Source organism: Xylocopa sonorina, chromosome 1, assembly GCF_050948175.1.
Source record: "Xylocopa sonorina isolate GNS202 chromosome 1, iyXylSono1_principal, whole genome shotgun sequence".
NCBI lineage: Eukaryota > Metazoa > Arthropoda > Insecta > Hymenoptera > Apidae > Xylocopa > Xylocopa sonorina.
Window position 1 is genome coordinate 20,737,113 of NC_135193.1, and position 21,727 is coordinate 20,758,839.

The 21,727-nt window shown below is 38.4% G+C and overlaps 4 protein-coding genes across 11 annotated transcripts in view; 1 reads left to right on the forward strand and 3 right to left on the reverse strand.

Annotated features, from left to right (window-relative positions):
- The window catches only part of Ttll5 (Tubulin tyrosine ligase-like 5), a 29,790-nt gene extending 23,770 nt beyond the window's left edge, over window positions 1–6,020 (reverse strand). The window contains exons 1-2 of one of the 2 annotated variants that reach the window (XM_076900534.1): window positions 5,955–6,020; window positions 5,826–5,876 (exon numbers count right to left, since the gene is read on the reverse strand). The gene's annotated coding sequence lies outside the window, so the exon portion shown is untranslated. Of the gene's footprint in view, window positions 1–5,228; window positions 5,387–5,825; window positions 5,877–5,954 lie in introns of those variants that run through there. The other variant, XM_076900527.1, reaches the window with a different exon arrangement.
- LOC143428094 (MAP3K12-binding inhibitory protein 1-like) lies at window positions 5,685–6,868 on the reverse strand. The gene is made up of 6 exons (XM_076902796.1): window positions 6,853–6,868; window positions 6,460–6,697; window positions 6,292–6,377; window positions 5,955–6,202; window positions 5,826–5,876; window positions 5,685–5,756 (listed from the first exon to the last, which is right to left on the reverse strand). Exons 1-6 carry the CDS (start codon window positions 6,866–6,868, stop codon window positions 5,685–5,687), a joined length of 711 nt encoding a protein of 236 aa, XP_076758911.1.
- On the reverse strand, window positions 6,736–8,050 carry LOC143427061 (molybdopterin synthase catalytic subunit-like). 2 transcript variants are annotated; one of them, XM_076900893.1, is made up of 3 exons: window positions 7,599–7,729; window positions 7,338–7,484; window positions 6,736–7,280 (listed from the first exon to the last, which is right to left on the reverse strand). In XM_076900893.1, exons 2-3 carry the CDS (start codon window positions 7,476–7,478, stop codon window positions 6,969–6,971), a joined length of 453 nt encoding a protein of 150 aa, XP_076757008.1. In that variant the 5' UTR covers window positions 7,479–7,484; window positions 7,599–7,729; the 3' UTR covers window positions 6,736–6,968. The 2 variants fall into 2 exon arrangements, with proteins under 2 accessions (XP_076757008.1, XP_076757018.1); XM_076900903.1 differs by lacking the exon at window positions 6,736–7,280 and having other exon boundaries at window positions 7,344–7,484; window positions 7,599–8,050.
- A 1,197-nt stretch (window positions 8,051–9,247) lies between these two features.
- On the forward strand, window positions 9,248–20,350 carry Pasilla (RNA-binding protein Nova-1-like protein passilla). 6 transcript variants are annotated; one of them, XM_076900714.1, is made up of 6 exons: window positions 11,409–11,944; window positions 13,766–13,912; window positions 14,002–14,159; window positions 14,354–14,705; window positions 14,804–15,258; window positions 16,115–16,258. In XM_076900714.1, exons 1-6 carry the CDS (start codon window positions 11,827–11,829, stop codon window positions 16,154–16,156), a joined length of 1,272 nt encoding a protein of 423 aa, XP_076756829.1. In that variant the 5' UTR covers window positions 11,409–11,826; the 3' UTR covers window positions 16,157–16,258. The 6 variants fall into 6 exon arrangements, with proteins under 6 accessions (XP_076756813.1, XP_076756829.1, XP_076756844.1 ...); XM_076900729.1 differs by lacking the exon at window positions 16,115–16,258 and adding an exon at window positions 19,399–20,350 and having other exon boundaries at window positions 11,412–11,944; XM_076900722.1 differs by lacking the exon at window positions 16,115–16,258 and adding an exon at window positions 15,329–15,469 and having other exon boundaries at window positions 11,412–11,944.
- The last annotated feature ends 1,377 nt before the right edge of the window (window positions 20,351–21,727 follow it).

The window sequence follows — 21,727 nt, forward strand, 5'->3', positions numbered from 1 at the left end:
CCAAAAATGTACACTCCCGAAGGGAAAATGGGTAACGCGTGTTTAAACGACGCGGCGGCCGTAACGGTGCAATTAGCAAGGCAACGGGCGCGCGATTAAGTTGCGAGCCGGGCTACGTTCGGTAATTGCGCGATAAGACCAAAGTGAGAGACTTTACGGGGAGAGAGAGAAAGAGAGAGAGAGACAGGAAAGGAAAAGAAAACGAGGTGAACACGAACGTGGAAATGTTCTGGTTTCACTGAACACTGGAAAACCCGCGTCGTTTCCACTGTACAGCACTTGAATCGGACGAGGCCAAACAATTTCGAGCACGTAATCGCACGCGAAGCATAGCTTTTTAGGGCATGTCCTTTTTGGTCCGTAGCCTGGCAGCTCTGCAGTGCGCTCTGCACAGCCGTTGAAAGCTCACCAATTTCTCGGCTACCGAAGAAACGAGCGACGCAAAGGGGAACCGAAAAACTTCTTTGGGACACGCGGATGAAATTCTACCATTTGTTTCCTCATGCCAAGGCGTTAGGGGATCGATGTAACATACATACGATACCAGGATGTGACATATGAATGGAAAAAGAATTCCTTCGAATTATATAAGCAGATGGAATTGTAGTAAAAATCATCGAGTGTTACGCCGGCCGATGAATATTCTTTGAAACGGGATAGTCCATCGAGTGGATGTAATTACATCCAAAATGGTAGACGTCCACGTATTACGCTACAGGTGCTTTGCGGGAAGTAACATTAATCAACCCACTGAACATCGCGTTGCGCTATTAAATTAGTGTAGACGAGTGTTACGAACGAATCAATCGGATCGGGTTCTTCAAGAGCCGTTAAACAGCCAGCCGGAAAGATCGTTTCGCGATTTCCAAGGATCGGAACAGGCAATCATTTCCGGCACGATATACGTTCCCGTAAAAACTCTACCGCGCAACGATCGCTAGGCACGGCTCTCGTTCCGAAGACTTTCAATTCAACGGCCCGCGCGATCCTGTCGTAATTTCGAGCGGCCATTATATGAATCATCGATTTCCGATGGTTGGGTATAAATAGGGGCTAAACCGAAGGCTTCGACAATTTTTGTCAAAATTACTGCAACAGACAATCGACTATCGATCGTGGTTTAAGCTAAAACGCGCGACGTTTTCAAATGTCAATCATTCGTTACATACATACTAATTATATTTCGCGTGAAAGGGAACGAAACGCTTCTTGCCTCGTAGCGAGGACCACCGACGAAACAATTAGGCAATTCACTCGCAAAGCAGAAAGGTGGAAAGAGAAAAAAAGAATATGCCTGTACCTCGATCGGTCCTCGCGGCTCCTTTCACCCCGGCACCTCGAGGAACACACTATCGATCACACGCGAACTAAACGGATCACGGATCGCCGTAGGAACAGGGGGCGGCTGGTTTCGAGCCTTACGGGTTATCTATGCAAATGCGGTGCATCCTGATCGCGGTCGCGGCGATCACGGCAACCAGCGCGATACAGACATAATCCTCCCACTCGTTCACGAGCACCGCCAACAGGTATTTCCGATAGGCTCCTTCGTCGCATAACAAAGTGCCCCGCGGAACCGGGAACCGTGTAAACGGCCTTTGCCGGCCGTCACCTCCTCGTTTGTTCGGCCATCGACTGGCCCGGAAGTAAAACGAACGGTATATACGCGTACAGGTGACCATCCGTATCTCACGACACTCGTACAACACGGTTTCCCATTTAAGGCGCCGGGATATTACTGTATTTTCGCACCCGTTTAGTCTTTGACGCGACGTAATTTCGTTACACCATTGGAGACAGTACCAGGATTAAGCAAACTATTGCATTTGCCGTTAAGTATACGCGTTTCACCAACAGTGTTACACCAAATTGAGTAATATTGTTACAAATTAATCAAATTAACCGGATATTTGCGCACGATAGTGTACTCAATCGCTAGGATGCGTCATCGACAGGGGGACGTCGTAAATTATACCTCCCACGATGGACAATTAATCGTACCATCTGTGGTCCCGTTCGATCGGACAATTTTCGCATACCCAATCGCGATTATCGTTTTTTTTTGCGATGCCCGGGTCATACGGGCAAAACAAAACGTGGCAGTTGGATTTTTCGATCGACTTTTAAAGTTGTCCCTTTTGGTGAAATAAAGGATAGAGGTATCAAACCTTTTTCCTTTTAGGAACGCGGTTAACCCTTTGAATAAGCCTTTTCTCTGTCCCTCCGCTTTGTTCCCTTTACGTAGAAATCGGTACCGCGTTCAGTGTTTGCGAACGTGGTTGGCAGGTGTTTGTACCGAATGTTACGTTCTTTTTTGTTTTACTAGCGAAACGTTTCAGCTTTTTTACGCCGGAGGCTGACGCTTGTTATATAGGTTCAACGATCTAGAAAGTCACTGTGAATAGTAAATACGTAACGAAACGGCTTGGAAATAACGCACGTATCATCATTCTTTGCGATGAGATGCACTTTTCAGATTGCTTAGTTACACGTTTCCGGAGTCCAATTACAATACGTGATCAAGGTATGCGTTTACACGTATCTTTCGATTAATCGAATCTCCTCTCTATACGAATTAAATAAAACTAATCGTATCGATTATTAATTTCGTACATACAGGCGCGCAAGGATAACAAATGAAGATTCGTATCGGTAATGATAATATCGTACCAGATATAGATACGTAACCTTAAATAATAAAAGATAGATAAAGCTTTTGGTCTTAAAGAATTTTCTAGTATCTTTTGCGAAAAAAAAGAAACATTTTATCAGACTGAGGGGATCAAATATTATAGATATAATAATATTATAGATTACGTAAAACGATCGGATTAAATTAATAATCATTAAATTAATCTTGCTTAACAACCATTCCACACCCCGATGTTTAAACGATAACTATCTCGGAAGTAACTTTCTTCTCATTATACGCGCTGAATCATATCCAATTACATGGCTGGAACACGTTCTCGAGGAAATCGAAGAAAAAGTAAATCAACTCACCGCGGCGAGCTGAAAAAACAAAAGTGGCCCCGCTGCGAATGTTGCATATTGTAGGTAGAGAATTGCTGCTACCAAAGAAATAACGTATCATTTTAATTTTGCTCGGTATTCCCTATTCTATACGAGTAACGTTATTGAAATTCTGTTTACATCAGATAGATGGAACGTGTTACGCCACGAACGTACGTGTCTGCCCATGTACATTCTCGCGTGTTATGATTAAGAGAAATCATGTTCCCTATTAGCCCATACACAATAGCCGCTCTCTATACGGACGAAAAACTGCGCGGTACCGTGTTACTCGTTAAAGTGTACTTAAACTGTATCGTTCCGTTTTAATAGACAACCGTTCTCGAGAAAACCGCGCGTACGCCAACATCGTTAGATCTCAGATTTGCATATGCACCGTGTACAATGCGCTATGTACGCTTTGGAAATTTACGGAGATACGGAGTGACCGATATATCTAGGAATCTTTAGCTATGGAGAAAAGCTTGGTTCTCTATGAATTTAAAGAAAAGGCAAACGAGGTCCTCGGTTGCCTAGGGGTGTTTGCTTTTGGCACACATAATAGAATCTTGAGGGAATAGCTGCAGCAGTGCATAAGAAATCTGGTAATTTCCGTCATTATCCAAAGGCGTGCAATTATCTTATTCGCTTAAAGAATACGTATAGTCTATGATGCGAATATAGATTGCACAAAAAAGTTCGCACCGATTTTTAAGTGAATAAGAGATTTTTTAATTTTAGTGTAATCATTTCTTTATTCGATGAATAACGCGTTAGTTTCAATGACAATCTTTCACTCGAATTCATTCCGTTGAATTTATTTCGATCTATTCAAATGTTATTTAGAAGAAAATGGCGCGACCTTTCCGGTCAACCCAACAAATACAAGACAAGAACGAAATGCTAAATATTTTCGTACAAGATCATTTCCATTTGAATATACTACCGTATAACAAAATCAAAGGAAATCATATCGCACGAACAATCATATTCGCGATGTGAATTTGAATCATTTAATCGCACGAACAGATTAACCTGTCTTTCAACGGCGAACTTTCGCTAAGAATTCACTGCCAAGCATCGAACAGCCCGACACGTCGTTTTAATCGCTTGCAACGTAACCGCAGCCTCGCGAAGGGTTTCCTCGCTACAAACGCCCTCGAACACGTTCAATTACAGGACAAGAGCCATTTACGCCTTGCGAACGCACGAAAAAAAAAAGAGGGCGCCCGTACATCGATAACCTTACTACATTTAAGACAAACGTTTCACGTTTCTGAATTACCTTGTTTCTGTTCTGGTAACGCTTTCGACACGATTTTCTCTTTTAACCATCGCGCGCTCGTAACTCACGATGAATAATTCGCTACCGTGTACACTTCCATAATCGTATATTTTGCGGCCGTTAGTGAAAGATGCGATTATTAGTGCACCGCAATAGAAACTATACACGAGCTACGGGGTTGAGAAAACTTATGCATTGTCGAGCGATCTATTCGTTTGACTCGATGTGTCACTGCCTTAAGGGTAGTTCTTTCTTAAGATCGATTAACTGTACTTTTGAATTGGCACTATGGCTAAAGCGCAAAGTGAAATTAACAGATTTTATTTACTATTTATTTTTTCGATTTTCAAATTACGTTAGCGTAACAAGGAAAACCACGAGAACAATTTGTCTACGCGGTTGTCATCGTCAACTAAATGTTTGCGCCAGAAACGTATCACCTTATTTCGCTAACATTCAAGAAAACTATTAGAAGAAACCCATGCGTCAGCACAAAAATAGATCGCGTAAAAATAAACGATGCTTTCCGATGAGGCAAAGCAAGAAAGCGGGTGTCCCTGTCGGAAACTTGCACAATCCGTAAAGACGAATAATGACGCTACAGTCCGAAAATCTCCAAGATGGCTAAAAGTCAAAAATTCATTGAAAACTAAGGATTCTTATCCTTTGTTTTAAATTGCAATTTCCTCGGCTTGATATCGTCGATCGGGCTGACGATGCGTAATGTTAAAGGATGAGGTAAAATGATACGTGTCAAAACAAACGGAGTCAAATGAAAACAAAAGCTAGGAAACCGACGGAATTGAACGGTCCATCAACTCAGCTGAGAGGGAAAAGGATGCTTGTCACCCTGGCAGACGACATGCTGGCCGCGTGCTCGGCAAACACGGTAAGACGCGTACATTTAATTAAATTATATAACAGTACTCACCAGCGTTCGAAAGGACGGCTAATTTTCGTTGAATTTACGGACGAGCAACACATTACTATTAATGATTTAGTTCAAATTATATCAGGATAAAGAGAAAACTTCGACAAACCGTAGCCATACCGTATGGCAGCACGACGAAGACTGCCTCTATCAACCGAAACACGAACTAATGTAAGTACATGCCCGAACAAAAGTTTCGACCCGCCAAAGAAAGCTCAACCCCACCTTTCGACGTGCCTGTACTCTCGCGCGACAAAAATAGAATTTTTGTAACTTAATCGCGAAAGCACACCACCATTTATTAAGCGTATGTCGATACCAATTATTTTCTTTGGTAATCAAAATTAGGATATCATATATTGTGTATGTGTAGTATAAATAGTGTGTATTATTTATTTTAAAAACTTAACGTCGCGTTAAAAGGAAATGGTCAGTCTTTACAATTTGTATGAAAAATTATTTTACATTTTTGACATATTTATCCTCTAATTCGTGCAGTTTTGAATCTAGTTCTGCCATGGAATATGTCTGAAATTTTTCACGATAAATATTTTTCGAATGAAATTGCGTGATTTAATAAATGTACAGAACACTTACCCTTTTCCTAACTGGTTTAAATGTCCCTTTAAGGCTGCTTGTATCCTCTGCCTTTCCAAACAGATCAAATCAAAGAGTCAATGAGAATAAGTACTTATAAAATTGTATAACATTTAGTTAAAATTTTACCCAAAAATCCTTGTATTCGGGAGATATGCCTTCCAAATACAATATTCGATCTTCAATATTTTTAAGCCTTTCGTATACATCTTTCGGTACAGGTCGATTTATGCCAAGAATTCGTTCAGTTGTTGAGAGTCTCTCATCTAATACAGATGAATAATTATTATTCGTTTGAACTGTTCCGGACACACTAGCCTTATACAAAGTATGTTGATCAACCGTTTGAGGACCCCATGCGTTAAGTACTCTGTGCACTAAAAATATTAATTTATACAAAATTTTAATATCAATATAAATTTTAATATTAATATAAAGTATAATTAGTTAATCTTGCCTTACTTACCTTTAACATGGCTTTTAGAGTCTTTTCGCCTAATAAGAATAGCATCTACCCTTGCACATGAATCTTCATTGTCATCATTTTGGTCTCTAAAATATAGTAACAGTAAACATATTACAAATTTGATATTAAACTCAGGGATGTTGTTTCACATATCTTTGATGGACAAACCTGTGACAGCAAAATTCTTGTATGTTCACAATATTCACTTGTTGACGTTTTCTTTCGATAAATGATGATATTCTATTATTTAGTTCATCTGACGTAGCACGAATTTGAACAAGATTTGAATCAATTATTACTCTAGGTTCTTCCTCTTCTTCCTCTTCTTCTGGACCAGTGTATTCTGCCACTGTCCCATTCTCTATTGTAACATCTTCTGATTCTTGTAAATTAATTGCATTGTGAACTATACAGAACAGGTACAATGGGTAAATGGTTATAAAATTACAAAACGTGATTAACAATTTATTAACATTCTTATATGTTCTGTATAAAATTTTTGTTTAAATTCCAACAGTTCTACAATATATTATTTAAACATAATGCATATTACTTTTATACAGTTCAGTAAATGCATTTTAAATTTTGAATAAATTATGCAATTGTACAGAATAAATTTCTTTAGGTTACACTACTTTGTATTTACTTAAAAGCAAAGTATCGCAATAACAAAAATATTATTTACTATTCGACCAGGCACATTCTCTATTTTCTTTCCACTGACTTTCTTCAGTATCGTATATTTCTTTCTTCCAAATTGGAACCGATGCTTTTAATGTATTAATAGCATACTCAACAGCTTTCAATGATGCTTCTCTATGAGGAGATGAAATAGCAATTATTACGCTTGCTTCGGATACCGGTACTTCTCCTAAGCGGTGATACATAGCAATATGGTGAACATTCCACTGAGAACGCATTTTCGAACATATGTTCTTCATTTCTTTCAATGCCATTGGCTCGTATGCTTCATATTCCAATTTTAAAACCTGAAAAGTACATGTGTCAATGATACCTTTACAGTTAATCAAAAGTTAAGTAAATACCTTTTTATTATCAAAATTATCACGAGTTATTCCAATAAAATTTGACACAGCTCCACAATTAGGGGCTGTTACTAAACCAATTATATCTGCAATATTTAACTCTCCTTGTTGCAATTTTACAAAATCTGTTGGAGTAGTCATTCTAACCTAAAAATAACGCAGTCTTGATATTACACCATTAATTTATGCACTGTAAGATATGTATCTTATATACGTGCATATACATATATCTGTTATTTTTATATCGGAACAATGACAAACCTCCACTAAGTGGTGGAATAATAGCAATTTCGTCCTTTTCAGAAAGTGTTAAAGTCGCGTCCGAAGAAACAAATTCTTCGTTCACCGCTAAGATTAAAGAGTCGCGAATACTTTCTAACTTAAATTGACTTATTATTTTGTTCAATAAGTCAGCGTAGGACAATTTTCGTGAAACAGTAATGTAACATTCCTTTTTTCCTGTTAATTCTCTTGCTTTAGCGAAAAATAAAACCTTCACTTGTGTTTCAACAGCACTTTCATCCATTACGAGACGTGTACTTGAAATGATAATGCAAGCCCACAAAATACCTTAACATCTTTATCGCAAAATGTCTAATTATCAAGACATCAGATCACGTTACGTAATTAAGTCATTATCTAAAGGAAATAGGTACATTATCCGAGACTTGAAACAAGGTTATGTTTTCCTTTTAATTACTACCGTAGTCAAGCTGGTGATTGTGTACAATATAATGAATTACGCGCGCAAATATTTGGTCTTAAATGTAATAGAAAGTTATAAATAAAAATAAATATATATCTTGAACAATACTTTAGTTAAACATTTTAATAGTTATTGTACACAATTACAGAATTGATTGCAGTGTAAACACTTAACTCTCTCTCGCTCACTTTTAAGCGGTAGAATATAAAATAATCGAATACGTAATCCTGTAGGAAAATAGAAAGATATTTTTTGTTCAATAATACTACTTTCGATACAGAGAAATTATTAGAGTTCGTAAGTATACAGGTTGTATTTATATCTTTGATAGTTTCCAAAAAATGTATTAGAACGAAAGTATACTCTATAGATCAACTTGGAGTACCTTGTATGATATTAAGGTCAACCGAGAAATGAGGTCAACGTAGCAGGGAATCGTACTGTTCCGCTTGCATAATGTTTGATGTATGAAAATTAATACATTTGTTTAAATATTTTCAATGTTTATACTTAGGGAGCTCCTTAATCTAGAACCGTACATAATTCGTTGCGCATTTTGTATAACGCACGTGTAGATGTGATTCATGCACTTTAAATGTTCAAAGTGTGCGGATACCTAATGTAATCGGTATTAGAGATGAGAAACTTTATAAGACATACGGACTACAGTTTTATGACTAATGTATTAACAGTAATATGTCGATGTATTAGTCAGAATCGGCCTTGAATAAGAATTTAAATGTATGCATCGTGCGTGCAGCACAATGTGCGCTCACGCTTAAGTATAGATGGACAGCTTGCTAACCCGAAGTCTAAAAGAGTGCAGCGATCTAGCTCGTTCACTTGAGTTGCTGTAGGACAAGGACGATACATTAAAGGAACTTATTCCTTTAACAGTTAGGTACTGCTCCTGAGAATCATCTAGGTATCACAATCGGAAATTACATCGGCTGATAAACCGGTTGGCAATAGTTGTATGTATATATTTATTTGGAGATGCTACCTCATCCAAGAGCTGGACATGTGACGCAACAAGGGAAAAAATTCCAAGATTATTGCTCAACCTAGCCAGTTTCAGGCTTGAAAAAGCCATACCTTGGTCAATTTTAAATCCATACAGTTGAAACTGAGATTGTTCGACTTGACTTTTAATAATTAATGCCAGGAACGATCGGATGGGAAAAATGATTAACATTCAGACAGTATATAGAATACATTTCTCGTCATAACGTAGAAGTTCAAAGCGACATACAATCGGTAGTGAAATACACTGTGTGTCATACGTGAGAGAAGTGCGATCGAGCGAGGTCGTGTGGTGATTATATACCGAGCAACGCTATCGTAGCCCCATCGCTCGAAAAATTCATGACAGCATACGCGTTACATGCAGCTATATAATCGGATCGGTGAGACAACTGTAAGAGTTATATACACGAGGGGCAACCGATGGGGAACCGACATGTTCACATCTTTTCTTTAAACCGGAAGTGTCAAGAAATGCACAAAATTCATATTGGTAAGACGAAAATGTTGAAGTACCGTGTACGTAGATTTTTATACGTAATTTGAATTGTCAGGTGAATATCCGATATCAATTAGTTAAAACTATCTCGTAGTTTTAAGACAACATTTTCGAAGGAAAAATCGCACGGTTCACGAATTTGTCGCTCTTGCCGTTCCAACGATGAGCTGCATCCAGAACTAAAGTAACAGCATTGCGACACGCGACTGTGTATCGCTTGCGCTTACGATTTCGTTTGATTATTTGTAATACGAAGTAAATTTTTATCTACATAATTACGTATCGTCTGATATCACTGCAATTGCGGACTTTATTCCTTTCGATAGTGAATCTTCATAGTGGCCAGAAAAAAATATGTATATTTTTGGATAAATCAATTCTGAAAGTGAATCATATTACCAATTTAGTTACACCTGAACATAATCGTTATTAGAAACGTAATATCTACGAGTTTTAAGCCGTACTTATATCTTTTTCATTTTATTGTGCTGCAATTTACGTTGCTTAGATCGCACATCCTGATAATGCAATAATATCAATCTTGGTTCTCTAAGTGTACATGAATATAACATATATTTATAACACAACCTTACCATAATAAAGAAATATACTTTTTTAACCAATATTATATTCATTGAAATTATTTGCTAGAATTTTTTGCGAGAAACATAGTACAAAAAGTAATCACATTTTTAAACACGTGATTGATTATTAACCAATAGCATACATTGCCTGCGTTCTTTTCTCAGATAAAGTTCTTGAAAATACCTCGTTCTTCATGACTTTAGCTATATACATACGTATAGAAAAATGTTCGAACACGTGCACATATGATGCGTGAAATATTCTATGATTTCACTTTCCAAAACAAGTAGCTGCGTGTGCCCCTTTCGGATACCTAAAGATAACGAAACGAATTAGCGTTAATTACAGTTAACAAGTGACTTTGACAAACAGTATTAGTTTCGTAAATACTTTAATAACAGGTTCATTACGATCCACGAGAATTACTGTACGTTTCAATACTGAACGTCGATATATTAACGCGGTCTACCATATGTAGATATCTATACTCGTTGATAAAAAGCGATCTAAACTTAATACTTGATAAGCGACTACGAAATATACTTTTGAAATTCACGCTAGGAAATGAAACGCATCTTATTCACTTGCACATGAACTATGATGTCATACTGCAGTGCGCACTAACGACAAGATTAACGTCCTTGGTAGAAAAAATATTTTTATACCGTAGACGGTTTCATCTTAATAAACGCGGACAATATTTAATAAAATAGCGGTAAAAAGATATTGAACTGAAATTAATGTTGTACGAAACCCTGGTACTATCCAAGGATGCATACGGTAAATGCAATATGCCACGGTAAGTCACAAGTGCAACTGTACATGCGACGGGGGTTAGTAATAAAATCAATCGATAGCGATTCGTCGATCCGACTATGATTCACGATAAGATCGATCACGATGCGGATTGAAATTAAATTGAAACGTGTATCACGAAACATTCGATCGGTCCTTCCTTCGATTTCCCTCCGAAACGAGCGTACGAAAGAAGCAGAGGAATATAAATAAATTATGTAATATAACGTTAAACTATCATCGTCGATCGAAAAGAAGGAGCGGGTAGGAAAAGTGTAGTTTTGAATCGATAAGTGGAACAGTGGAGCGAAGCACGAGTGAATGAATTGCGTATGTTCGTCAAAGTCCGAATGCTCCCGTAGACCGATGGGAAGCATCGATGCGAATGCATAAGGGCCCAAAATAAAACACCTCCGGCGTGGGTTTGGTAGTACGTCCCTGCGGAAGAGAGCCCGCGAGGGCTGGTGGGAAAGAGAGAGAGCCGGAGTGGCAATCAGAACCGACAGAGGAGCGATAGAGAGAGAGTGGGTGAGAGAGGAACGCGAGGGCCGAGGCACACACCATCGAGTATCAACCAGCTGGTTGGCAAGGCAGCCGCGAGCAGTCGCCAGTGAGACGCGGTACCCCGCGAGGGCTTTCGTCGTTTGTTCGTTCGTCTATACGTGTGTCTATATGTCCGTCATCTCCCTTCCGCTTAAACCTATCGTGGTCGTGCGTACGTTCATTCGTTCGTCCGGTCCGTGTGTGGTGCGTCTCCCATCGGTTGCCTTCAACGACACTTGCCACCGGTCGCGACTATCGTCTCTGTGTCAAAGTACATCTCTGTCTTACCGTATATCTCTCTCCTCGTTACTCTTGGCGTGTCCGACCGAAAAGACAAGATGGCTGCCGACTCAGGAATGGAGACGTGTCCCTCCCCGGAGATTGCAGACTCCAGGAAGCGGCCGCTCGATTGTGACGCGGAAAATGGCGCGACGAAGAGGTCTCATTACGGATCAGGTATTTCAATTGCCCGTTGTCAATCAGTTTTCTCGACTGTCGCGAAAGTTTCCCTACGTACCTTCATCGATGTTCCTATACACATAGAAACGATAAAGTACACTTACAATGATTTGCTCTCTCTCTCTCTCTCTCCCTCTCTCTCTCCCATCTCTTTCTCTCTTATCCTCGCTCTCCCCCTCTCTTTCTCTCTCTCTCTCTCTCTCTCTCTCTCTTTGTACTTTACTCTTTTATCTTTCTCTTTTCCTTGGCTTGATGCTTTTTACTCTCTCGCGCGCCTTTGACAATCTTGTCGCTGGTGCTGCTGTTGACATAGCGATCGCTCGCACGGCCGTTCCCTTTCGTTTCCCACTTCGAAGCCTGGCGAACGTGTACACGAAGGCGAGAACGCGAACACGGTGTACCGCACAGCGGTTCGCGCATCCTCTCGTGCCACGTCTCCTTCTCTTTTCTGTCTCTCGTCTCCCCTATATTCTCGATCTATTCCATATCTCCTGTCCGATATATCATAAACGCGAGCTCATATACACGACACCTGTAACTCGGCTGTTCTTACATTGACGTACATTTTATTACCGTCAACGTCATCATTATCATCATCGTTTTCGTCTCCGTTGTCGCGTTCCCCCACCTCCCCCCCTCCTCGTTACTGTCATCGTCAACATTGTCCTTATTTTCCTGTTCGTCTTACTCGTCGTCGCCTTCGTACCGTGGTGGTTGTCGTCGTCGTCGTCATCGTCGTCGTCGTCGTCGTCCTCGTCGTCGTCGTCGTCGTCGTCGTCGCTGCTGTCATCGCGATCGTCGCCGTCGTGGTCATCACTGTTCCTGCGTAGGCGGCCGTGCCTGTGAACGTCGTTAATGGAGAATCGCCGCTGCGGTGGCTGTCGATCACGCTCCGTGACTCTGCAACTTCGTCCCTGTCGCGCCAGTTTCATCGGAAGTGCGATCGCTAACTTCGCGGCAAGAACATTGGAAGTGGCTCTCGTCCGTACACATATTGTGTACATTTCCCTGCCGCATTCCCGTAGTGCAGTGCCACTATTGTCGTGAAAGCAGCGTACTAAGGAACGCGCTGCTACCCGTTGAGTGGCAGTAACTAGGATGTGGCGTATCGGTGAGTTGTTAGGCACACACCGCTCCGCTGCTGAGGTTGCGGGTCAAGGTCGATGCGAAGCGAGTGAGCGCACAGGGCTTCCATCTGTCAAACAGCTGTTTGCTTTCAACGCATCGAAACTTTGTGTCATTCTGCATTGCACTTCCTTATCCTTCATTCACCGATTATACCAACACTTTTTCGGGGTGCTTGTGCTGCTCGTTTTCGTTCCTATCGGTCATTCTGCGCTCGCGTGTCCGTGAGTACGCATGATTTCGCGTTTCACCGATTCAGAAACCAATCAGAACTCACAAGTTTTATTACCAGTATCGGAGTAACGTGTTACTAAGTAGTCAACGTTGTTATATCATAAGATTCGTAAGACCTTCGACGGTTTAGTTAAATGGCAATACTTTACTTTCCGTGAACTTTCAAATATTTTACAATTTATTAAGGATTATCGTGATTTTTGCAAAACAAAAAAAGGGGAAAAGCAATAAAACAAAACGGAGTATACATTTCTCTTAAGATCGCGTTAACTTTGTGTCATGTTGTATTGGTTATGTACATATTAATGTGATACACATTATTGGTAATTAATTTTGTAAATATTTTATAAATTGCAAATTTTAATAATCTTGTGCATTCTGTGATGTATTAAGATCTGTGTACGAATACATCATTTTTTGTTCATCAACATAATTATCGGTTTATTTTGTATTTTTAAGGGGGAGATGGAACATATCACCTCAAAGTATTGGTCCCTGGCGTGGCTGCCGGTGCAATCATTGGGAAAGGAGGGGATACAATTGCCCAACTACAAAAAGATACAGGAGCTAGGGTCAAAATGTCTAAATCCCATGATTTTTATCCAGGTACGTTAAGAATATTTATTTATGCTCCAGTTACTATTACAAACAACACATTATACGACAGTTTATTTATAATTTTCTATAATCTACAGGGACAACAGAAAGAGTGTGTTTAATTACGGGTAGTTTGGAAGCTATAATGGCAGTTATGGATTTTATAATGGATAAAATTCGTGAGAAACCAGATCTCACATTGAAGACAACTGTTGACTTCGAATCAGGAAAAACTACTGCGGAGAGGGACAAACAGGTACAAACTTTTCTTTATGGCTACCACTCGTCGATTGTATACTACATTCTCAATGGATTATCGAATGAAATTAGTGTTATCAAGTTACAAATTGTTCTTCTTAACGATGATCTGGTTATTAAATGAGTTTTTTAATTAACAATACGCAAGAAGAAATCTTTTATTCGTATAAACTGATTAATATAACTTTTTAGGTAAAAATTTTGGTGCCTAATAGCACAGCAGGAATGATAATAGGTAAAGCTGGAAATTATATTAAGCAAATAAAAGAGGAATCTGGCTCGTACGTTCAAATAAGCCAGAAAGCCAAGGATGTATCGTTGCAAGAAAGGTGTATAACAGTAATTGGAGAAAAAGAGAATAATCGCAACGCGTTAATGATGATATTAGCGAAAGTGGCAGATGATCCACAAAGTGGTACATGCCCGAATGTTAGTTATGCAGATGTTAGCGGTCCTGTAGCTAATTACAATCCCACGGGCAGTCCTTATGCTCAAGCACCTACAAGTACTCCCACGTATACCTCTACACCTGGCATTAATACAGGTAAGATTTGTAACAAGTTAACGGAAAGGTGTTAAATTGAAGAGAGAAACGATAAACGAAACCTGTGACTATATCGCGACGTATATTTTTGTTTACAGTGAGTCTGTTGAACGGTGCTGGTTTAAGTTTGAACTTGAATTTAGGAGCTGCAATTACAGCGGGTACAGCACCAGTGACAACGCAATTGTTGGAACACATAAAATTGAATTTACGAACGGCAGGTTTTTCGGAACCCGCTGCTAGTGAAATTTTATCCGCTATCGCTACGCTTGCTAAATATAATCTTCTCGGGATGGGCATAGGGATGCCTTCTAGTATGAGTTACCTTGCAAACCCTATGGATAGCACAACAACGGCGAACGGTTCGAATAATAACGGCGGCGTGTTCGGGCCGATTGGAACAGTTCCTGCTCTTGGATCTTCGTCTCCTACACCACGTAATACACTAGACAGATACGAGCCCTTTGATCCGTTCAGACAAAACAACACAGCTGCCAGTGCTATTCATCTAAACAACAATTCGTTTGGCCTGGGCACTAACCAGTTATCACTTGTAAGTAAGAGTCCTACACAGGTAGACGCCAACAACAAGGAGACCAAGAAAGTAGACATAGAAATTGCAGAGGTTATAGTGGGAGCTATTCTGGGACCCGGTGGTCGTGCCCTCATTGAGATTCAGCACCTAAGTGGCGCCAACATACAAATCTCTAAGAAGGGCATGTTCGCTCCTGGTACCAGGAACCGCATAGTGACTATCACGGGTTATCCTAATGCAATCAACACTGCTCAATATTTGATTGAGCAGAGGATCAGCGAAGAGGAAGCAAAACGAGCACGTCAGAATGCCCTCGCCATGATCCATTGATTTCAAGTACAGCACTTTTGTTCATCCCCATTATTGAGCTCCGTTATTCATCTTTTCACATCTTGAGACGATGCCCACGGTAGCTCTCTTTCTTCCCTTCTTTAAACACACTCGTCCACTTACCACCTTACCACCCGTTGTCATACTGTCGCTACATCACTATAGCGCTTGCATTCTTCACATCACTTGTTCATGCATCGAATCATGGTTCGCGTCGACATTTATCTATCTTTTAAGATTATTATGATATATAAATATTATATTATATGTTAAATGATAACTACTACAATTGTTCTGTGATACACCACGTTACGGGGCTTTATCACAAATAACACGTACCACATCAGAGTCACATAATATATCTAGTTATATATGGTATAGGATATATTGAAAGAAGGCATGATAAAAACTACGATTTAATTAGAAATGAAATGGCACAATTTGGCCATAGTTGTTCTTGAGGGTTTCAAGACGACAGTGTTATACACATCGGTAATTGTTTTGTTTCATAAAAATAAATCTATTTTTTCTCTTTTTTTTATAGGAGCATAATCATACTACTAATGCGAGAGATACTTTTAGTTAGAAGGTCATACAGAACTCACAAATTGAATGACTTCGATCTGAAGAATTAGTACCTTAAATGTGTATCTTGCAAGATCAAATTATATTCATTTCCACAAAATGATTTTTGCGAATTATTGTATTGAACTGTTCCTTGAACTATGAAATGATTAGGCTGTTTAAGTCATTTTTGATCATGCTTAACATACATATTTGAACGTGTCTCTTAAGTACAGAGTAACCTTGGCAAAACCAAAGAACTTAACATATGTAAATTAGAGATAACTTGGCTGAAAGATAAATATACATACAAAGGGAGAGCTATTCTACGTATAAACATATATTTATATATTTACAATGCTGGCTGGTCCAGTTAAATGAGTAACATAATATTCTTATTGCCAAGTTTTATTCTGAATCCCAAAGTCTTTATTTCTCAAAATCTTAATCCAACTTTATCTTATAGTGTTTATAGATTAATGTGTAATTACGCTCTGAGAAGTGTAGAAACACCCAAGTCTCTATTCTTTCTTACTCATGCCTTAGCAAACGGAGAATTCATTATGCTAGGATAAGAATTATTCGATTCCATTGTCGGATCGTAAAAGTCCTCTCGAGTAATAGTTTCGGTACGGCCGCGTCTATACCTTCAAATATTTCGTCTAATTATTTTTAGCTTCAAGGTATATCAGTTGAATACAATTGGAATTAATACAATTTTACATTTCTTGACATACACACTCGATGAAGCGAAAAGCTGTCACGTTATACACTGTTATTTGTCATTCCTTTACATTATGTAGCAGCATGAATACAACCATTTTTATCATATATATATATATATACATATATATATTATAGAAAGAGAGAGAGAGAGATATATATATATTTATATTTATATACATCTGTTCTCAATAGTTTAATAATTGTGAAATATCTTTGGTGGAAAATATTCCGTTCGTTAGCTAGTATTTCTTTTCTACGCAATGATTGTGAACATATTGGCAAAAGTCTGGTAAATTCAGATTCGTTCTTGTATAAAATGAAAAAATATGTCTGCCATGATCAGCAGTCATGTCATACATCCTTGGGTTCTGTATGATACTGCTTTGTATGGGATTCTACTTAAAGCCAACCAAATCTTTGACACGTTTTTAACAACTGCACTTTGACATTGAATCAAATCTTTAGATAGGGAATGGATTTAGCTAGAAAATTTCGTTTTGCGCCGACAATGTTACAAAATTGTCAATGTTACAAAGAATATAAGAAGAGCAAAACAACTTATACTTCATTGCTAGATAAGAAAAGAGGATACAGCATCTTACTAATAACAAACGTTTGAAATCATTGTTTTTTTTCTTGGAGGGTAGGTATTAGGAAGGGGTGATATAATGGATAGGCGGTAATCAATAATGGGTTTAGTTAAAGTATGCGAAAATGTTAGCTGTAGCGTCAAATGAAATATATAAGTGTACACGAGTACAATTTATAACTAGAGGCGCTGGCTCCCCGCTCTTAAACAAAAAAAAAGTAACTTGTATATTCATAAATATCACATAACACGAGTAATAATATATTACACACAGAGAGGAAAAAAAGAGTAAAAATATATATGTATTATATTATATATAATATATATAATATATATGTGTATAAAAAAGATGCATATATATGTATATGTATATATATAGATATATATACATGAAAATTTCGAATTAGATTATTAATAAAAGAGAATTCATATTATCGAAAAAATATAAATGAGAAATATATGTGTATATTTATATGTATATATGTATGCATACATATATCCAATATACATATATACATATATGAATATAATATATAAAAGATATAATATAAGTAATGAAATGATATTATAAACATTGTTGACAAAATATTTGCGTCCGCGAACGTAAAACACGATTTTATGTTTATTCGTAAATTGTATGTGAACTATTAATTGATTAAACTTCACTGTGTTGCCCAAATGCATTGAAAGAAGAAAATGTCACAGATATACGATGAGAATGCAAACTATTATTAGGTTGCTGTAGATAGATCTATTCTAAAAAAGGAAAAGAAGAGGAACTTTGAATAGAACATATTACGAATGTCACGTGTAGCATTAACTTAATTTATAAATCACTTTATTTTTTAATAGCCATCGCGCTATCGATACTAATGGCAGCATAATATTTCTCTGTACTGTATCGACGGGTACAGCGCGTACATTTTTCTCGCTAAACCGCTCGCATCATCACATTAGATCTATCATTGGCGATATTTTAATTGTTATCCTATCTCATTTTACATTCTTTCTATCTCTACTTTGTAACTCGCCTTTCTCTTGACTGCCGGTAGTGCAAGTGCTTTTCAAAAGAAAAGGGGAAACAGTTTTTACGCGGATCGATTTTACATTCGTAATCATTGAATATTCGTACTAACGCACCCGATTGCACTAAATTTGTACAAGCGGACGAACAAAAAGATACGATACTGTTGTTCAATTTTATATCGATTAACGTGATATACTTTATGCTTGTCACAAGTATTACAATTTTGATCTTATTGCAGTTGAACAAGTGTAACTACATTTTTATCGCGTAACGTTTGTTTTTTTTTTTTTTTTTTTTTTTATTTTTCATAATCTCTATTAATTTTTGTCTCAATCGGTGTTCTTTCTTGCAAGAAGGAAAACATTCTCGTTTCAGTTAACACGATAGCCAATTTCATACTGACCCTCACGTTCGGCGAAAGAACTAACGTATTCTGTGGTTGCGCTACTAGAATTACAATGTTTCTAATATTGTCATTTATATTTGGAAAATGAAGTATTCTCATCTGATCGTTGCCCGTAATCGAACTCAAAAGGGGAGTTTTATCCCTATTGGATTCGATTGGAGCACGTGGATGCCAAAATTGTAACATGCACGCGGAATGAAGACACGCGTGTGCCTTGCAAGCGAATCTCTACGATAAACAACTTGTAGGTAGCACGAGATAATTAGATTAGGGTTACGGTTTTTCTCAGTGAACACATTCCTTAGTAGAACAGATTATGTATAAGGCTAGCTGTGATGGGGGAGGGGGGGCGTGGGCGTTTGGGGAAAGAGGGTAACTGGGGGAAAGAAAAGTAAGAGTGAGGAGGTAGGGTGGGATATAATATACTCACACGACAGCTGCCAGTACGTGAAAAAAAAAAAAAAATGCCACGATATACATTGTTAGTGTGTAAAATCATAGAATTTATTTGTGCAGGGAGAATAACTCGATGGCGAGTAAAAGTTCATCGGCAAGGAGAGAGAAAAAGAGAGAGAGACGAGGAATTGGATGCATTTCATCCGCACGATAATGACAGTCTCGATGCAATTAAAATGTGCAATTCAATCAGGATCGAATGTCGCAATATCCGTTTTCCAATGCGATCGGTTGGAACGTTCCGAACGAAAAAAGAAATCTCCTTGCACCATCGATAGGAAACGAAAGGATAAACGTGTACAAGCCATAGAGATCAGCCAGTCTAACATAAGTATATTTCTTTTATATACATCTCTATAATATATTAGTATTTTATATAAATATCGTAAATGTTACGGGGCTACGGATTCGCGTGTGTTCACCGGAACTTAACACGTTTCGGATGTAATACGGGATAGAGGGGGAAATTAATCGTTCGAAGTATTCGATCGTTACAACGATCGATAACATGATCGATGATTTACAGCGAAAACGTCCAAATGGGGACAGGTTCGATCGTTCATATTTATTCCGATTGTTTCATGTTTTTCGGATATCTTTATATACGTATATATATAGAGAGAGAGAGAGAAAGAGGGAGAGCCTATCTGTTATACGTTATTATATTAAATTTTATTGTCGCGTGTTGAACGATTGTTGTTCGCCTGTCCGCATGGAAAGAAAGAAATAGTAAACGAAGGAGGAAGAGTGAGCGAGAGGGAGAGAAAGAGAAAGAGAGAGAGAGACGCAAATATACCTCTGTGCAAAGTGGCAAAACAGTATTGGTTGGCCAGTCTATGTTACCTACGAGTTGTTTTAACGGAGAAGACATCGTTAGATTAATTATAAGCCGGCAGTCGCCATACATTTAGACGAATCTTATTTCATATGACGCTTTCTTTTTGTACAGTTCGAGATGCATACTATTTCATTCGCTCATCCTCTAAGTAAAGAAATGGTACGGCACGGCGCCGGAAGATAGTGGCCGTGTGATAGGTGTACGCGATTACTAGGTGTAGATGTGTAGGTAGTGTCTTAAATCTCTTATGAAAGAAAAAAAAAAAAACAGTCGTCACTACAGGTTCAACGTTTTAATCAATAATCGATCGATCGTAACGGGAAGCATAGAAAATGAGAGAAGGGAATATTTACAGAGACGGGTGAAAAGCGGAAAACGGCGAAAAGGAAAAAAAGAAAAAAAGAAAAAAAAACAAATACCGTTATTATACTCTCTCGCACGTGGAGACGTAGTGTTGTAGTAAGTCAGGGAAATTGTAGGAATTGCATTGACTCGCCTCAATTCTAATATGAACTATTGTTAACAGTAACTATAATTGAATTTGACACAGGTCGGCCACGATGGTGTGGCTTGCGTGTCACGTTACTTGGCTGTGTGTGCTAGGCTACATCGTAATTCATGTTCCATCATCTTATCACTCTCCACTCGCACAGACTCCATTTCACCTGTATAGAACGCAAAGAGAAAAGGAAGAAGCAACAAACACAGAACCGGAGGGGGGAGGGGGGTAAACGGTAAAAGAGGAAAAAGAAGAGCAACGTTGATTTGTTGTTAATAATTAACAAGGAATAGAACGAGAGAGAGAGAGAGAGGGAGGGAGAGAGAGAGAGAAAGAGAGGAAAGGTCGATAACGTATTTGATACGACGAGAAAAAGAAGCAGAGAACAAGTCGAATCCTTTCGCACGACATTTACACACTCCACCCAAATCACTTTAGTGCCATATTGATATCCCATCAGCCACACTTGTTGACGTTTTGACGGTAGAACGTGTTGTTAAAGATGTGTATATTCTGCGATTATGCAGGCTGTTTTGAATAAAGTCGGAAATACGTTTATTTCTCATTATACGCATATATATATATATATCTATGAAATCGTTACAAAGTATTACGAAACACACCTGTATATGCTTATTTAGTTTCCACAGTGTACAAAGAGGGATTTTATGGCGTTTATTACCACGATTACGAGATAGAGCTTATATATATATATATATACAGATATATTGATTGCAAACCCTAAGTTCGAATCTCTTGTTTCACGAGTAATAATACGCGTACAGTTCGAGTAATAGAAAATTTTCTTTTAAAAAAATGCAACAGTTTCTTCATCAAAAGCAATGCGTTTCATTCTCATATTGTTCTCACCGTTGATACATCAAACGAGGAGAGACATTTCTTTTCATCCCTTACTCGAATGCGTTTAATGCTCCGATTTGAAAACACTCGCCGCAGAAGCGAGAACGAATGAAAAGTTGAACAGACAAGTTGGCCAAGGCTGCCGGAAAAAGAGCCTACGGTTATCAAACATTTCGATCGAACGTAAAGCT